Source organism: Pangasianodon hypophthalmus, chromosome 9, assembly GCF_027358585.1.
Source record: "Pangasianodon hypophthalmus isolate fPanHyp1 chromosome 9, fPanHyp1.pri, whole genome shotgun sequence".
Taxonomy (NCBI): domain Eukaryota; kingdom Metazoa; phylum Chordata; class Actinopteri; order Siluriformes; family Pangasiidae; genus Pangasianodon; species Pangasianodon hypophthalmus.
The window spans coordinates 15,587,597-15,604,222 of NC_069718.1; the positions used below are offsets into that span (position 1 = coordinate 15,587,597).

Below are 16,626 nucleotides of genomic sequence, written 5' to 3' on the forward strand. Positions count from 1 at the left end.
TACTATAATTGTATAATTTGTTCCCTGTAGACACTATTCTTTCTCTGGACAACAGGATATAGAGAAGGAGGACATTTATGCAAACTCTAAAAGGGTCATGCAAATGTTCTCATAGAAAGTCATAAAGGTTATGGTTACATTCTGTGCTTTTTTTGTCAACGAGTAAAAGATGGTAGTACCATCATGGTGACAAATAGTTTTTTTTGTTTTTTTTTTAACCTTTAGTATGTATCTTTTACCTGAAAACCTTTAAAAATCTTAAGGACCACTACTCTGACTAGAAGCTAATTATAGGTACACCACATGTACTCTCATAGGTAAAAGATGCATACCAAAGGCACATCATCCAACCATACCTTTAATTCTGACAGTGTATGGTTAGGGTTGTGTGTGCATTTTTTTCTCTTATGTCATTTCTATGAAATCAAAGGAAATCCACTGGATCACATTTGTACAAATTGTGCAATTCAGTACAAATGCTCTTTCATTTCATGAGCCCATGAATATACAATCAAGTAAAGAATGTCTGCTTGGATTTTGCTTGATTTCATATGAATAAAGTTGTAAGAAATGGTACAGACACTAACCTCATGCCTGACCTAATGTTTCATACCAAATAAGACATGAATTTGCATATCCTGGCTCCTTTATACAATAATAACAGTGAAACAGACCATGGTTATTTAATCCCAAACCCATCAGTGACCTGCACCCAAAGGCATCCTTTAAATCAATAGACTTAATAAACAGAGTTCATGAAAATTTGATGAAATATTAATGCATCCTTCTGGACTACTCAAACACGCAGTTTAGATTCTAATCCAAGATAAGCCGTGTAGTGAGCCGTGTAACGAGGAGCTGATGATGATCACGCCGCTTTAACAAGTGTGCTATTTTGAGACTGTGAAGTCATAAAATTTCTTAGAAAGCTGCCAAGAAACCTAGAGGGCTTCATTTTCAGACACAACCACAGAATAAGGAGAATAAAGATAGGATTTTACCTTCAATAGTAAAGGCAGTGAATCTATAACAGTGACGCTCACCCCAACATAACAACATTAATTCACTTAGATTCTCTCTCTGATAACACCTCAGCCTGTTTCACTGGCATGCTGACCGATTATAGCAGTCGTGATGGATTGTGTGGGGTGATATGGAAGCAGACTTCATTTAGAGAGTCAGATCTCTTCAGCTGACATAATATACGGTGACTGATCATTTCTTTAATGTCTAAATACATGGATATTTTCTTTTTATTTAGTCATAAAACATTGAGCAAATGATAAATTATTAGTTCCAATCTGCAGTCTAGGTTGACAAACCTTAAAAAAAAGTCTAGGTTGCTATACAGTGCAGTATGTACTAAACCTTAAAAACCACAGGAGGTCATGTTTCATTGAAATAGGCTAATGTAAAATAATTTTATGGATTACTGCATTTAGCACCCTTTATTGAAAATATACAAACTTCATATGAATAATTATATGATTCATATGTGAATATTACATGTTACTTTCACACGTTTTTCACATGTGGACTTTTCACTTCATTTTTTCCACACAATTCATTTATTTTCACTTTTTTTTTCATATGTAGGGTATGTGTTTTTCTTTGCATGAGGGGTTTTGATTCCATCACTGTTTACATGTAAAGATGTACATAAAATACATTATATTCAGATATAGTCATATTTAATATGTAATACAGTTAGGAAAGACAGCTCCTAAAAAATGGCATAATCTGAGTTTGGGAAGGCAAGTCCAGTAAGAGATGCTCTTTGTCCTATTGTTATATTATACAAAAGTTAGTTCCACTTCATTAATGTGATTGGTTGAGCAGCGTTCCAAGACTGCTTATATTTCCTATAACCGCACTGGAATGTTTCACCGTGTGTATCACTCTGTCTATGTTCGGCACATAAAATTCCACTTCCTAGTTCGAAACCATTACTACAGTAATGTTAGTGACATCATCAGCAGACAGGCCAAATGATCATTTTCAGGAATATAACTTTTGACTTAAAATATGAAAGACGAAGATGAAAAGGAAGAAAGGATGGCAAGTTTACCTTTGGGATCTATTTCTGCAAGTGAAAAAACAAAAATAAACAGAACATTTGGCCATATGTTGTCCATCATATCACTTAACTCAGTATTAATTTCTTGTTTATAGAACCGTTGTATAAAAGCAATATCGCACTTAACAAATCACAGTTGTGCCGATATTCCGTATAACTGCACCGTTGCTCGTGATATTGCTTAATTGATCTAAATTTATATTGATCTAGGATTGCTCCATCGTTCAGCACAGTTTTTGTGGATTCTAGTTTAACTTACAGGATTGAGATCTTTCTATAAACTCTATTATGTCTGTGTAGTCCTGTGTGGCTTTGCTGCATCTCTGAGAAAGCTTCTAGTTATAGCTGTCACACTTCACAGCCTCCAGATGAAGCCTCCAGGTGTTGCTATGCTACTATGTTCTGTTTCACCGCCATTTTGGAGGGAGTATTTTATATTATTAACAAGGTTTGCTGTCAAGGGTAAATCAGTTACAATTTGGAGCAATTATTGCAATTAAAAGACAGAACCTTTTCTTTGTTAAAACCTTTTTGTGATCATTAGTGGAATGGCATTAAATGAGTTCGGGAAAGCACGATGAAGTAGTGGTTATGGAAAATCCATGAGACAAGTTAGTATCTTAGTATACTTTATAGAAGCTATAAAGAGTCGTTCTCTCATCAACCTCTATTTTTCTCTCTCTTGAAATTAACAAGCCAGAAAATGCAGCTTGTCATGTTACAGCGAGAACAGAAAACACAGTCCTATCTCTTCTGAAGCCTCTCTTGTGTCAGAAAACTGTCTAACTGTTACAAAGGGCTAACACACGAGACTCTGTAAACGATAAATAAACATCTCCTGACAGTAACCTTCACCATATCAACGTTTAGGGTTTTATCTTTGTTAAATAACAACACATTTTTGAAAATCTATTTAAATTATTAGCCTTAGATTATGAGGATAGTCCACCAAAGTCCCTGTGTATGAGCTGTTCCTATAGAAACAATAATGTATTAGAACAAGCCTATTAATATAAGCTTATCACTTAAATTACAGCCAGAACTACTAGGGTTTTTTTATAGTAAGCATGTTTTTACCTTGCCTTTTAATCCTTGGATGAGTCTAAAGCATACTAGTAGTAAGAGATCAAAATAAGATAAGGTTCACTCAATCATACTTACTGAAAGCCAATCTCAGCATGCTTTGATTTTGGTTTATTGATTGATGTTTTCTCTCCCAAACCCCAGTGTGGGGTGAGTGTATATGTGTAAGCGAGGCACAGTGTGGTGTTAATGTATAGCATCCTGGCTATGGTGTACTAATGCACCTAGATCATTCTCGTGGAAAGCAGCGACTCTGCTCCAAACGTGTTTAATCCTTAATAAAGCAGCAAAGCCCAAGGCCTCTCATGGGAGCAGCATGGGGGATGGGCAGCAGGCGCACAGATTGAACCATCACCTCAGGGTTGTGATAATAGTAAAGGCAAAAATAGCTGCCTTTCTTAATGGTGCTGGTTCCTCATTACCATCTGGAAGGTTAATGGGTGTGGGGTGAGTGAGGCGGTTTGCAATTTCACAACATGATACACGTTCCTTTGATTTCACATCCTGTAAATCACTAAAGCAGTTAACGGATGAAACTGTCAGCAATGCGCACATATTGAAGCTCTGAATATTAGTCATTGGATATGGATCAGTTGATTTTTTTTCTTGTAAATCAAATTCAGCTGTGGTCTCTAACCTTACAATCCATAACAAGCTGTCATGGAATGCAGCAGGCGAATAAATGAGGCTCTATAAATCATGGTATCGTTCAGCTCGCTCTGCTCTGTAGTTAAGCCCCCATCAGCAGGCTGTGAGTGATGATGAAATTATACTCACATGCACATCTGAATTTACATATTACATACTATAATCTAGTCAAAATGCACATTTGATGTGTGTGAAAAATGAAGTGCAGATATAATCAGCACCTGAAATCATTAAACATTAAATCCCTGTTAAATAAGTGCATACGTCAAAAGTGCTGTTTTATTACAGGTCACGTATTAATCAAACTAATTTTAATTGTTTGCTTGAAACACCACGTTTCACGAATGAGGCTTTTATAATGATTAAAGATGACACTTTTTACTTGAGTCTCCCTGTGCCACTCATTGCTGTGTGATTGCATAACGAATGAACAGAAATGGGAACATAACTTTGTGCAAAGTAAAAATGCTAACAAGATTTTTAATGTAAATTCAGTTTTATGACACCTGACAGTCTCAAAAGGTATTTCACTGCACAGCAGTCATACTGTGTATGGTTGTATGCAGTGTGTGACCAATAAAATTTGATTTGATTGAGTTGATTTTATTTGATTTGAACTCTCAAAACAGACAGATCAAATCAAATACAAAAAAAAAAAAACTCAGGCTTGTTCAAAGAAGTTTGTAATGTGAAGTTTGTAATCAGATATCAGCTGTCAAAATGTCTATGTCTATGTCTACCACATTTGGAATATAATCTTTAAATACAACTTTCTCCTTTACTCATTTTTCTGTCTTGGGAGTGTGAGAAATTATCAAAATGCTGAAACCTTACTTGTAATTCAAATACAACGGATATAAAAGTCTACACACCATTGTTAAAATGGCAGATTTTTGTGATGTAAAAAAAATGAAACTAAGATAAATCATGTCAGAACGTTTTCCACCCTCAATGTGAAATTACAGTGTATAAAAATTAAGTGAAAAACAATCAGAAACATTTTAGGGAAAAATAGGAAAAATAAAAAAAAGTTATAATAACTTTGCTGCATAAGTATGCACAACCTTTTACAATTGGGGATGTGGCTGTGATCATAATCAACCAATCACTTTCAATCTCATGTCCAAAAGTAATTATTTATAAACATATAATTATAGCTGTCATCAATGAAATTATTCTGATTAACCCCAAATAAAGACCAGCTGTTTCTGTAGGATTTTCTTCACATCTCCTTGGATTCATCTGACTGCTGAAGCTATGATCTGCAAAGAGCTGACAAAGCCTGTACAGGGTCTCACTGTCAAAAGGAATCAATCAGGAGAGGGGTATAAAATAATTTCCTAAACATTAGATGTACCATGGAACACTGTGAAGGCCATCATCAACATGTGGAGAAAATGGAGCACCACAGTGACATCACCAAGAACAGGAACAAAATGTATAAAAGGACAAGACAAAATCTTACCAGGGAGGCTGCCAAGAGACCAACGGCAACATTAAAGGAGCTGCAGGAAAATCTGACAAGTACTGATTACTCTCTGCATGTGACAACAATCTCCTATAATCTTCACATGTCTGGGCTATAGGGTAGGGTGGCTAGACGGAAGCCCTTTCTCACAAACAAACATCCTAGCTCAACCTAAATCACCCCGAACCATGTGGGAAAATGTGTTATGGTCTGATGAGACCAATTCCAAAAGGTATAAAAATTCCATAATTTCAAAGGTATGTTTGGTGCAAAAAAAAAAAAGTACATCATCCAGAGAACACCATAGCCACGGTGAAGCATGGTGGTGGCAGCATCATGCTTTAGGGCTGCTTTTCTTCAGCCAGAACTGCAGGTTTTATAAATGGAATAATGAATAGCTACAAATACCAGCCAGTTTTAGTGCAAAACCTTCAGGTATCTGCTAGTAAGCTGAAGATGAAAAGGAATTTCATCTTTCAGCATGACAATGCCCCAAAGCATACATCCAATTCAACAAAGGAATAGCTTTTCATGTAGATCAATGTTTTTGGACGACCTAGCCAGAGCCCAGATCTAAATCCACCTAAAAATCTGTAGAGTGACCTGAAGTGGGCAGTGCACAGGAGATGTCCTTACAATTTGAAAGCTCTAGAATGTTTTTGCAAGAAAATATTGCCAAGTCAAGATGTGCCACACTGATAGACTCTTATCCAAAAAGACTGGCATAGTGGCATAAGAGTGGCATAATAAAATAAAAAGGTGCTTTAAAAAAGTATTAGTTAAGGGTGTACCCACTTATGCAACTGGGTTATTGTAACTTTTTGATTTTCCTATTTTTCTCTAAGATGTTTTTGATTATTTTTCATTTAATTGTTGTATGTTGTAATTTCACATTGAGGGTGAAAAATGTTCTGACATGATTTATCTTGGGTTTTTTTTACATCACGAAAACCTGCCATTTTAGCAGGGGTGTGTAGACTTTTTATATCCATCGTGTATGAAAAAATAGAAACATGTTTCAGTTCAGGAAAACCCGTAGTTTTCATAATTATCTATAGCAGAAAATGTCAAAATTTCACCGTGTGAAGGCTGCTACACATATATGTGGCTTTGCTGGATTAGAAAGAGGTTTCAGAAGCAGCTCAGTGATCACAATGTGTACTTGTGTACTTTTTTTTCTTGAGAAAATTTTATAGCCTTTATGCTTCCGATTCCCAGTGCAGGTGCTCCCTGCAAATCACTGGGTCAACTTTAAGCTCTCAACCAATCAGGTGAATGAGAAGTTAGCTTCTGCCCAGTCGCTAATGATGCCCTATGAGTTAATGGAGCGTGAGAAGAAGCGGCGTTTCAATGGCACTGGAAAAGCTTTTCTCACTTCATCTGGCATGTTTAAAGATTCTGTAGAATTGCCTGTAAAATAAAGCGGAACCACAACAAGAGGTCTTTTACAAAGGCACAGGGCACACAGGCTCCCAAGTGAAATCACCTCCAACAGCAAATCTTGTGCACAAGTCTTTATTGTGGACGAATGGGAAAGAACGTTCGATCCAAATGCCCATGAGGACTTTGCCTTAGTATTAAACAGAGCATTGGACATGCTCAGACAAACACTAAATCCTGAGAATCATACGTCACCATGCGTGTGTGTCTGTGTGTGTGTGAGTGCCTCTGCTTGTGAGTGGGGGAAGGGTGTGTGCCCCCGAGAAGAGAAGAGACAAAGGGTTCCATCCTCCTCACACACACACACACACAAACTGTATACACAGCATCAGCTCATGGTAGGAGCTTTCATCTCTGTGTGCATCTTTCCGGAAAGGGGGTTCAGTGCAGAGGGATCTAATCCTATACCACCTGAGAGTGAGGGTTTGTGTGTGTGTGTGTGTGTGTGTGCAAGCATGAATGTGTGTATCTGTGTATGTGTATGTAAAGTTGTATGTTTGTTAGGACAGTCATGTGGGGTTTGATTTTGTATGTTTTAATGGGTCAGTGATTCAGAATCCTATGGCAGTTTTATGGGCTCTGTATGTGTGTGTGTGTGTGTGTGCGTGTGTGTGCGTGTGTGTGCGTGTGTGTATGTGTGTGTGTATGTGTGTGTAGATGACAGTTTGCCTGTAGCACTTTCTGCACTACCTCATATCAGTGGTTATAAAAAGCTTAGTCTCTATTTCAAAGGGAATTTGACTGTGTTCTATTTCTTTCTACAAATATTTCATATATTTATTCTTTTTTCATGATCATTCATTGTTGTGGATGCAACAACTTTCCAATAGGTTATTTTCTTTTTTCATGTGTCTTTAAATTGTATATAAGGTACATAAAGCTTGCGGCACAGCACAGTGGGTAGCATTGTATTTGGGTGCCAGTTTATTAGTTTATCACCCACCTTGCTGCCAGCTACCATGCAGGTCAGTTACTGATCATAGCCCATCTCTCACCAGCACAGTTTGTCAGCAGTCAATGAAAAGGAATCACTTTTATTTAGGTGGTGAATCATCTCATTACAGCAGTGATGCTGACATGGTAGTGTGTGTTGCACTGGTACTGATGTATCAGGTACAGTAGTGTAGTCAGGATTTTTTTTAAACACCCTACATCGCACAAATTGTGCATGGAAAAAAAATAGATGTACACCTACAGGTATTGATTTATAAAGTGGCCATTATGTGCACACACTGTTTAAAAACAGCAGCAAGGCTACTGTGATTGATGCACTCATACACTCCCATGTTACTGTCACTGCTGCCCTGAGAATGGTCCACCACCCTGATAAAAGACCCATATGTACACAAAGAAGTGACTATTGCATCTATATCAAATATAATACATGGCAGATAAAGTGATAGCACAAGAAAGACATCTGAATGTAATATTATTAATATTGCTTAGCTTAGCTTAGCTGTGGAATTGATTCAAGCACAGACATACCACAGCTTGTTATGATTCTCTGAAACAAACTTGAACCATTATGGCCATCTAGTGGTCATGCTCCATTGTTTTTGTAATAATAAATGGTTGAATCAAGCTATACCAGAATAAGCTTTTATTTAATAATGTACAATGGACCAAGACTTTTAATTTGTGTACTGATAAATGAGTAGATTTGTGTAATTAAAGAACGTCAGATGTTATAATCCATGGTCTTGGATGTTGTTCAGAGATTTGCCATGATGGTGATAAAAAAACGTTCTTACTTACCTCGTTTACATTTATAGCATTTGTCAGATGCCCTTAGGCTCCATCAAAAACTAGTACAAATAGATCAGGGTCTAACCGAACCATCAAGCTAAATCCCTGTCACAGTACAAATTGAGGTTTTTAATATATATATATATATATATATATATATATATATATATATATATATATATATATATATAGGCATATAGTCCAGTGCATGATTAAACAATTATACCAAACAGGTGCTAAGAATCAACAAGATAATATGTAGATTGAAACACAATCATTACCTGAAACAGAAACAGTGTTGTAGGAGGAATAAAACTGGGTGAGGAACAGCCATGCTCTACTAATATGGTGAGGTTGCTGATGACAGTTTAATCTAAAAAAATCTTACACCATGGTGAGATTGAGCACAGCAAGGTGGATACAAGGTGGTCTTACTGCATCAGCAAGTCTCTAACAGGCAGAAATTACAAGGCAGGCTGGTGTTTCCTGATATGCTGTCCAAGCTCTTCTGCAGAAGCACAAAGAAACGGGCAACTTTGAGGACCATAGACACAGTGGTTGGCCAAGGAAACATAGTGGAGCTGACGAAAGACACATCATGCTGACATCCCTTCATAACTGGAAGATGTCCAGTGGCACCATCAGCTCAGACCTGGCAGAAACCAGTGGGACCCTGGTATACCCATCTACAGTCCAGATTAGTTTAAGCAGAAGTGGTCTTCATGGAAGAATTGCGGCCAAAATGCCCTACCTCCGACATGGAAATAAGGCCAAACGACTCAACTATGCACAAAAGCACAAGATATGGGATGCGGAACAATGGCAGCAGGTGCTCTGGACTGATGTGTCAAAATTTGAAATATTTGACTCTAACAGAAGGCAGTTTGTGTGCTGAAGGGCTGGAGAGCCATACAAGGATGAGTGCCTGCAGGCAACACTGAAGCATTGTGGAGGTTCCTTGCATATTTTAATTAGTGCTCATTTAAATGCTTAGTGGAGAGGTGACTGATACACTCACTGCACTGGCCACCTGTACACCTGCTCATTCATGCAATTATCCAATCAGCTAATAATGTAGCAGCAGTGCAATGCATAAGTTCATGTAGGATCAGGTCAAGACCTTCACATAATGTTTGCATTAAACATCAGATTGGGGAAAATGTGATTTCAGTGACTTCGACCATGGCTGGTTTGAGTATTTCAGAACTGCTGATCCCCAAGCACACAACTGGCTGATTAAATCATTGCAAAAATGAGCAGATGTACAGGTTTTCCCATTAATTTGTCAAGACAGGAAGCTTATCTGATGGCTGCAATCTCCATCTTGTGCTTCCACTCCTCTCTGCTGAGCTCTAGTGCAGAAATTATATTGAGTGTGCCATATTTTGGTTTGTTTTTTGGCTTTTTGTGCTTATTTTTGTTTTAGGATTTGGGTTCAACGTATTCTATTTCCTTGATATGTTTGGTGTTGGTACAAGTTTTGTTTGGGCATGTAGGCCACCCCTGAACCATTCCTTTTTAAATATATTCAACTTGGACAATATTTTAAACATAAAGAATTTTTTTTTCAAGTTTGAAAGTAAAGGAATGAAAAGTAAACAAACGCTGCCCAGTACTATTGTATGTGGGTTTTGGGGTTTAGTCTGGCGGTTGGATATGTTTAACGTACACCCTCATGTTTCTGTTCCTTAGACCACAAAGACACAAAACGATCCAAAAACATTCCTTCACAACACAACCACCAAATTATTTTATTTAAAAGGCAATAAGTTTGCAATAATTTTATACAATATATACATCATTTTTGTCATGTTTACAGTTGTAGAATAATACATTACACTATATGTACAAAACCAATATTCAGAAAATCAACTATCGCTGGTATGAAATATATCAGGAGATTTGGTTCTCTGGTCAAACTTACAGCACCCGATTACCTGAGGACCCACGTGTGGTTAAGAGAAGGGTCAGTGTTGGTAGAAGTTTCCCTTTGATGATATTTTAAGGTGAGTTTGATGGTCCCTTTGCTATTCATTTAAGCGAAAGATAGAGCTGGGAGAAGCTGCTCCTAGCTCAGCATAGAGTAAATGCCCTTCCTAAATATTGCTGTCTTCTCTTGGCAGCATAGTCCAGTGTTAGTTCAGCCTTTATATCAAGCTACATATGAAAGGATTATTAGGGCAGAACAGAGGAGGCATTGGTTGAAAGAGGAACTAAATTGCACATGATTTATTACTTCATATTGCTCTCAAAAAAGTCGAGGAAGTTAGAGATGTGTGTGTAGACAGTATAAAGTTCCGGGTTGCAGTCTAGTGAGTCATACCCAAAACTAACTAATCCCAGGAGCTTCCACTCCTTCATGGGGTTTGGAAACAGCGAAGAAGCAAGGTCAGGTGAGGAAGTGGGCGGGGCAATCAGGACCCCTCCAGTCTCAGCTGGACAGATGTTAGAAGGACTGACGCCAGGACCCAGGCGCCCACACAACATGTTCTCAGAGACACTGATGGGAAGGCCATACTGGGCATATTGTTGCTCACAGTGCACCACATCACCCAGCATCACTGTGCCCACACGTGCCCTCTCGCTCTCCCCAACACTGGCGTCAGGAATGAGGGACCAGCCCGTCACTATGGCCTGTCTGGGTAGAGCCTGCTCCTCTGCATCATGGGCGGTTGGGAGGCAGATGGGCAGAACATGTTCACTGATACGAGCTTTATCCAACAGTTTGAGGATGGCCAGGTCAGAGTCTAGTACCAGAGGGTCATAATTAGGGTGTACAGTGATGGAGGACACCTAGGAAATTAAAGATGAATTAAAATGAATTGGTTAGAAAAACAGTCTTAAACAACAATACAACAGACTTAGCTTTAAACCTCATGATCTGCTTACTTCATAGCATTGACCCAGACCATTTTTTTAAGCAATATTGTTTTTAGATTTATGTTACCATGGGTACATTTACCTTAAATATTACTCTTATTTTCATCTTAGTCATTAGCAATATAAGCAATGCAGACAAAAAAAAGCTCCTTTAGATGCTTGGGGCAGTGCAAATGAGAGAGTGATAAAGTGAAATAATTTTTTTATCACTCTTGTTACACCTTGTTTCAAGGTCAATCACAGTGCCGAGTACTCATTTCCACTTCCCCCATATTCCTGATGTCTTTCTCACCCTGAGGTGTTGCAAGCCCTTAGTCTGGTGCAGGTCACTGCGGTAATGTTTTCCCAGCACCACCCGTATTTTAGACACGTCCAGTGGGTAGACTTTTCCAAGATCAGTGACGCAATGGGCAGCCACCACCACACTGCGCTGGTTGAGCAGAGCTCCACTACAAACCAGCTGCCAGTTCTCTAAAGACATATCATCTTCCTTATACATCAGACCTGCGTCCTTCCCCAGGCTAGTTGCTTTTCCCAGCTTTTCTCCTTGATCTTGGCCAGACCGACGGTAGATAGCAACCAGCCATGGCCAGTTAGAGTCTGCTGGACGCTGTGGATCAAAGTTCGGCAACTTGCCACATACTGGGATACAGAGAATGTAAATAAAAGAAACATATCGTCAGGACAAGTGGACAGAGGAATGAATCTGAATGAATTAATTTAGTAATAATGCAATAAAAGCCCTTTAGTAGATGAGCTAGCTTGCTCTATGCTTGAAGGTCTCTGGCTGGCTCTCTTTTCCTGTGTTTTCCCATAGGTGTATGCTACACTGAAAGCATGGGTGTGTGTCATGTTTTTCTTTGGTATGACGTTCTCTCACAGGGTTTTACATCCTGTAAGATACCCTATTTCCTCATTTTTTCCAATCAGCAAAAGGTTTGCCCATTTTGTTGCATTTTTTCCTAGCTGTTCGTGCAAGTATTGATTCAATAGCACATATATTTAAATATTAACATATTGAGAAACATACTAAATAAACAATCTATTGAGAGCATATTTAGCCAGGAGTCATTTGTGTGTTTTATATTGCATTGTGCTCCCTCACCTGGTGAACAGGAGACATGGCGGCCGCTCCACTTGCCTGTCTTGAGGCACGTTCTGCGTGTGCTCCCAGTGTGATGGTAGTAGGGTGAGGTGCACCCGTACTCAATGTGTGTGTAGAGATGGTGGAAACCTGGTGGGAGTGGAGGCAAAGTCACTGGTCCTTTAGTTGGACTCACCGGGCTGAAGAGTTTTGTCAAGCCTGAGGTGGAGTAAAACTTATGCACAGGAGTTTTCCTGCAAAAAAGGAGTAAATGGGAACGATAAAAAAGGAGGATAATGCTTTGCCTACTTTACTCCTGCATAGCTGACCTCATTCTTTAATGAGTGATGTGCTTAATGAATGGGTGTCTATGGATGAAATGTAAATGTATTGAGCATCACTCAACGAATCATTAGCTAAAGTTGGTTAAGTTAATAGTATATCGTGACCAACTACCTACATGAAGGTGACATAATAATGAAAAAGAAAACAACATAAAGTGTCTTAATACGTGCCCATAGCATACAGTATGATTTACATTATTTTCATATTCATCAAACCATTCAGTGAGCTTGCATACTCTATGGCTGGGGTTGAGTGATCCTGGAAGAGACCATGCCCATCAGGAATGCTTTATTATAGGTTAAAGGTGATCAGTGATAAGAACTCCGTCAGAAGAACAAGTGAACCCAATCCATGGCAACTAAATGTCCCCCACAGCATAACAGAGCACAGTTTTTCCTTTGATTCGTCACCCGTCTGTAAGGTCTTCATGAGTCAGAGAAGGTCTGAGTATATCTACCTGAAAGGGACTTGTGGGGGCAGGACTTTCTGTCTCACCAGTACTGACACTTTGGGCTCCCGGCAGGCTGCACATACAAACACAAGAATATGTTATATTATCCTATCTGAGTCGACTGATATGGTGCACAAAAAAGTGCTTTGAATTTGCATGAGCAACAGACAGACAGTTATCTCCTCTAAATCTAAGTGGGCCAGGTTTCATTCTGGTAGGAAGGCATTGAGCCAGCTCATACCCCGCACACAGATGGGCTGTGTGTCGCTCCAGGTGCCATTAGGCTGGCAGGTTCTGCGAGCACTGCCACTCAGAGCATACGAGTGGTTGCAGTAGAACTCTACCATCTCTGGATCTGCACCAGGCACCCACTCATAGAAACCATGGTATAGCCGAGGGGGTGGGGGACACTTCCTGCCCTCGGCCTCTGAAAGAAAGAGGGAAAAAGGTGACTTGACTGGACATTCAATGTACTTTGTATGTTGTTTTTAACTCTAAGTGCTTGAACACAAAAGATTACCAATGATACTGAGGTTTTCCACTTCTTTCTCAGTGTGTCGGCTCTCGGTTTCAGCTCTCGTACCCATGTCCGTCTTAGGCGTTTCTTTGATTGGACTCTCTGAGTCTGGTACTGTCGTTTTTTCATGGTCTCCACCTTGCCATGTCTCCCCAGCCGTAACTCTCTCAGTGTCAGGGCTCTGTGTTGGTACAATGGCTCTCTCTGTGCTGTTATCTTCATGGGCTTGTAGTTGAATCTTTGGAGTTTCTTTAGGGAGCAATGTCTGCAGGCTTTCCTCTATATCATTGCTATCTACAGGCTCAGTGGTGTTGCTTGTGCTTGAAGTGTCTATTTTATAAGGGACATTCTCATCTTTCTCATCTTTTCTCAGGCTAACTATTGTGTACTGTGGTATTTCGGTCACTGTTTCTTTGTTATCTTTTTCAGTAGCCTTGTGTATGATGGCCTCTTTAATGGTGCTTTTGTCATCAATTAGCACAATATCTACAATGTTCGTGTCCAAATCGTTAGTTGGGTCTATTACAACTTTTTCTGCACTGTCCAAACCTCCATCTTTGTCCAAGTAGTGAACAATTTTCCCATTGTCTGAGTCTTTTTTCCGGACTGTGTTCATGCTATCTTCAGCATCTTTGCCACTAATTTTGTCCTTGCTTCCAGCTGTGGGTTTTTCCTTTCCAATGTCTTTGCCTGGGTCCTTCCCTATGCCTTTCTCCACCTCTTGGCCTTTACCAAAATCTGTGTCTAATCCAATCTTGTCCTTCCCACTTATCGGTATTTCCAGGCTAACTGTTTTGTCTGGAGTCTTCTCTTTCTCTAGTCCAGTCTTATCTATGAAGTCAGTTTGTTTGTCTTTTCCAATGTCTGAACCTTTTAATATGTCCTTTTCTTTATCTGGTACAGGCATGATGCCATCTGAAAGAGATTTAAATATACTTCACAAAAGGTTAACTTGATATCAGTTTGCTCCATTAGCAATATATAAATCACTAACATAGGGCCATATTCAGAGTTCAGTTAAGCAGGTGTAGTGAGGATTTAATACCTTGCACACATTGGTATTCAGACCTCAGAGGTAACTACAGACTTGTGCTATTCAGATAGTTGCCCTCAGGGCGGAGTCTGCTTAATGCAGAGACTTGTGTCAGTTAAGTGCAATTTGTAACACATGTCCATTTTTCTTGTGTTATATTGGATTGAGTGAGAGCTAGTATTAAGTCCTGCCCACTGTCTGATGTACCCATGTTATGTCACACAGAAATGTATGTTTTGGGCTGTAAATGAAAAAAAGCCAATATTGGATACACAAATATGACCCTATTCCTTAATTCATTATACTGTCCCTTTAAAGTCCAGGGTTTGTTTTCCTCACTGGAGTCATTGCTTATCTTGAGAACTGATTTTTTTTTTTAAATTGATGAACTATGCTTACTTAAAGAGAACTATAAATGTAGCAGATGAGTGCTTGGTCAGCTTATTCTTCAAACGTTGCACATTTCTTTACAGGAGAGCACACTGAATTAATAAAAAAAATTGGCATTATTTTGTTAACTCGACAAATCAAAATAGTGAATTAAACTTGTGATAAAATAGCTTTACGATTTCATGACCTCAATTTAGTATCTCAGCATTACGTTGTACTCACAAGTAACTGTCGTAAAAATAATGGATCATGTTTTATTTTATAAGTAAATAAACCAGATTTTGCAGTGAATAATGTGATAATTATAAATAGGACTATTCATGCAGCAATATATTGGCAATATACCTGACTCAGATTTATTTCAGTGCTTGCTATTGTCTTGTTCTTATATCATCATATAAGTTTTTTTTTTTTTACATTGTCTCTTGCTTTTATATTGCATACTATGACATTTGAGTTCAAAGAAAAAAAAATGCCATCTGCATTTTTATTTACCATCCCCCAAATTCTGGCTTAAAGGCAAGTGCATGTGTTTCAAGGTGGTGATGTAGATGCTATTAAATAATCCAATCTCAGATGCTTCTCCTCAAGAAACATCTGGCAACTTGGAGGTGTGAACTGCATGCAGGTAATTTTAATATTCTGAATGGTGAGCCCAGAAAATCAACTTAAGCATTTGTGACCTGAATGTGCATAACTTTCCCTGTGTTAATGTTGATGTAACCTTTGCTGACATAAGTAGCCAATTCTGAAAACAGCCCAAGATGAACAATAAAACTAAGTTAAATTGTTTAAGACCTTGAATTCATAAATGAGCATCTTGTGTTTGTTGCGCTCTTTTAAATGACTGGGTAAGCACTCATTTAATTGTTCCATTTTTAAATGTACCACGTATTAAATTACATTACATTAGGTTTATTAATTACATTAGTTTTGGTCTATGATGAAATTGTACCTTTGACACAGGTGGGTGCTGTTCCACTCCATGTGTTGTTGCCCAGACAGGTTCTTTGAGGATTTCCAACCAGAGTGTATGGTCTATAGCACAGATACTGCAATGCAATGAGCACATCATTCGGACCATACACCAGGAAATGGTCTCCATGTGCTGGCTTAAGAGGGATGCCACAGTTCTTTTCAGGCACTGAAGAGACAAAAAATATACAGTCTAATTATCAAACACATGAAAGTGCATGTGTATGAGAGAGATCTCACTCATAACAAAAAGGTTTTCTGCCTGTATGCAAAGGAAATTAAAAGTTGGATAGATATAAGGCAATAGGCAGTATTTGGCATCACACATGCCAAATACACATTCTCTGCTGCTTGTTGTGCAATGTAATAAGGCAAACATTTACAGGGACAGGCTCAGATTTGTCATTTAATAGTGCATACTCTAGATTTCCACCATGTATACTTCACATTTGCCATAATTATACACCCATTAGCTACTGTCTTTGTGTT

The 16,626-nt window shown here is 38.6% G+C and overlaps 1 protein-coding gene across 1 annotated transcript in view; it reads right to left on the reverse strand.

The window, feature by feature from the left end:
- Positions 1 to 10,188: 10,188 nt before the first annotated feature.
- The window catches only part of pamr1b (peptidase domain containing associated with muscle regeneration 1b), a 31,167-nt gene continuing 24,729 nt past the window's right edge, over positions 10,189 to 16,626 (reverse strand). The window contains exons 8-14 of the mRNA XM_026919778.3: positions 16,118 to 16,306; positions 13,743 to 14,654; positions 13,464 to 13,649; positions 13,229 to 13,295; positions 12,448 to 12,680; positions 11,635 to 11,984; positions 10,189 to 11,255 (exon numbers count right to left, since the gene is read on the reverse strand). Of these exons, the coding sequence (XP_026775579.3) occupies positions 10,695 to 11,255; positions 11,635 to 11,984; positions 12,448 to 12,680; positions 13,229 to 13,295; positions 13,464 to 13,649; positions 13,743 to 14,654; positions 16,118 to 16,306 (2,498 nt within the window). The 3' untranslated portion in view covers positions 10,189 to 10,694. The remainder of the gene's footprint in view (positions 11,256 to 11,634; positions 11,985 to 12,447; positions 12,681 to 13,228; positions 13,296 to 13,463; positions 13,650 to 13,742; positions 14,655 to 16,117; positions 16,307 to 16,626) is intronic.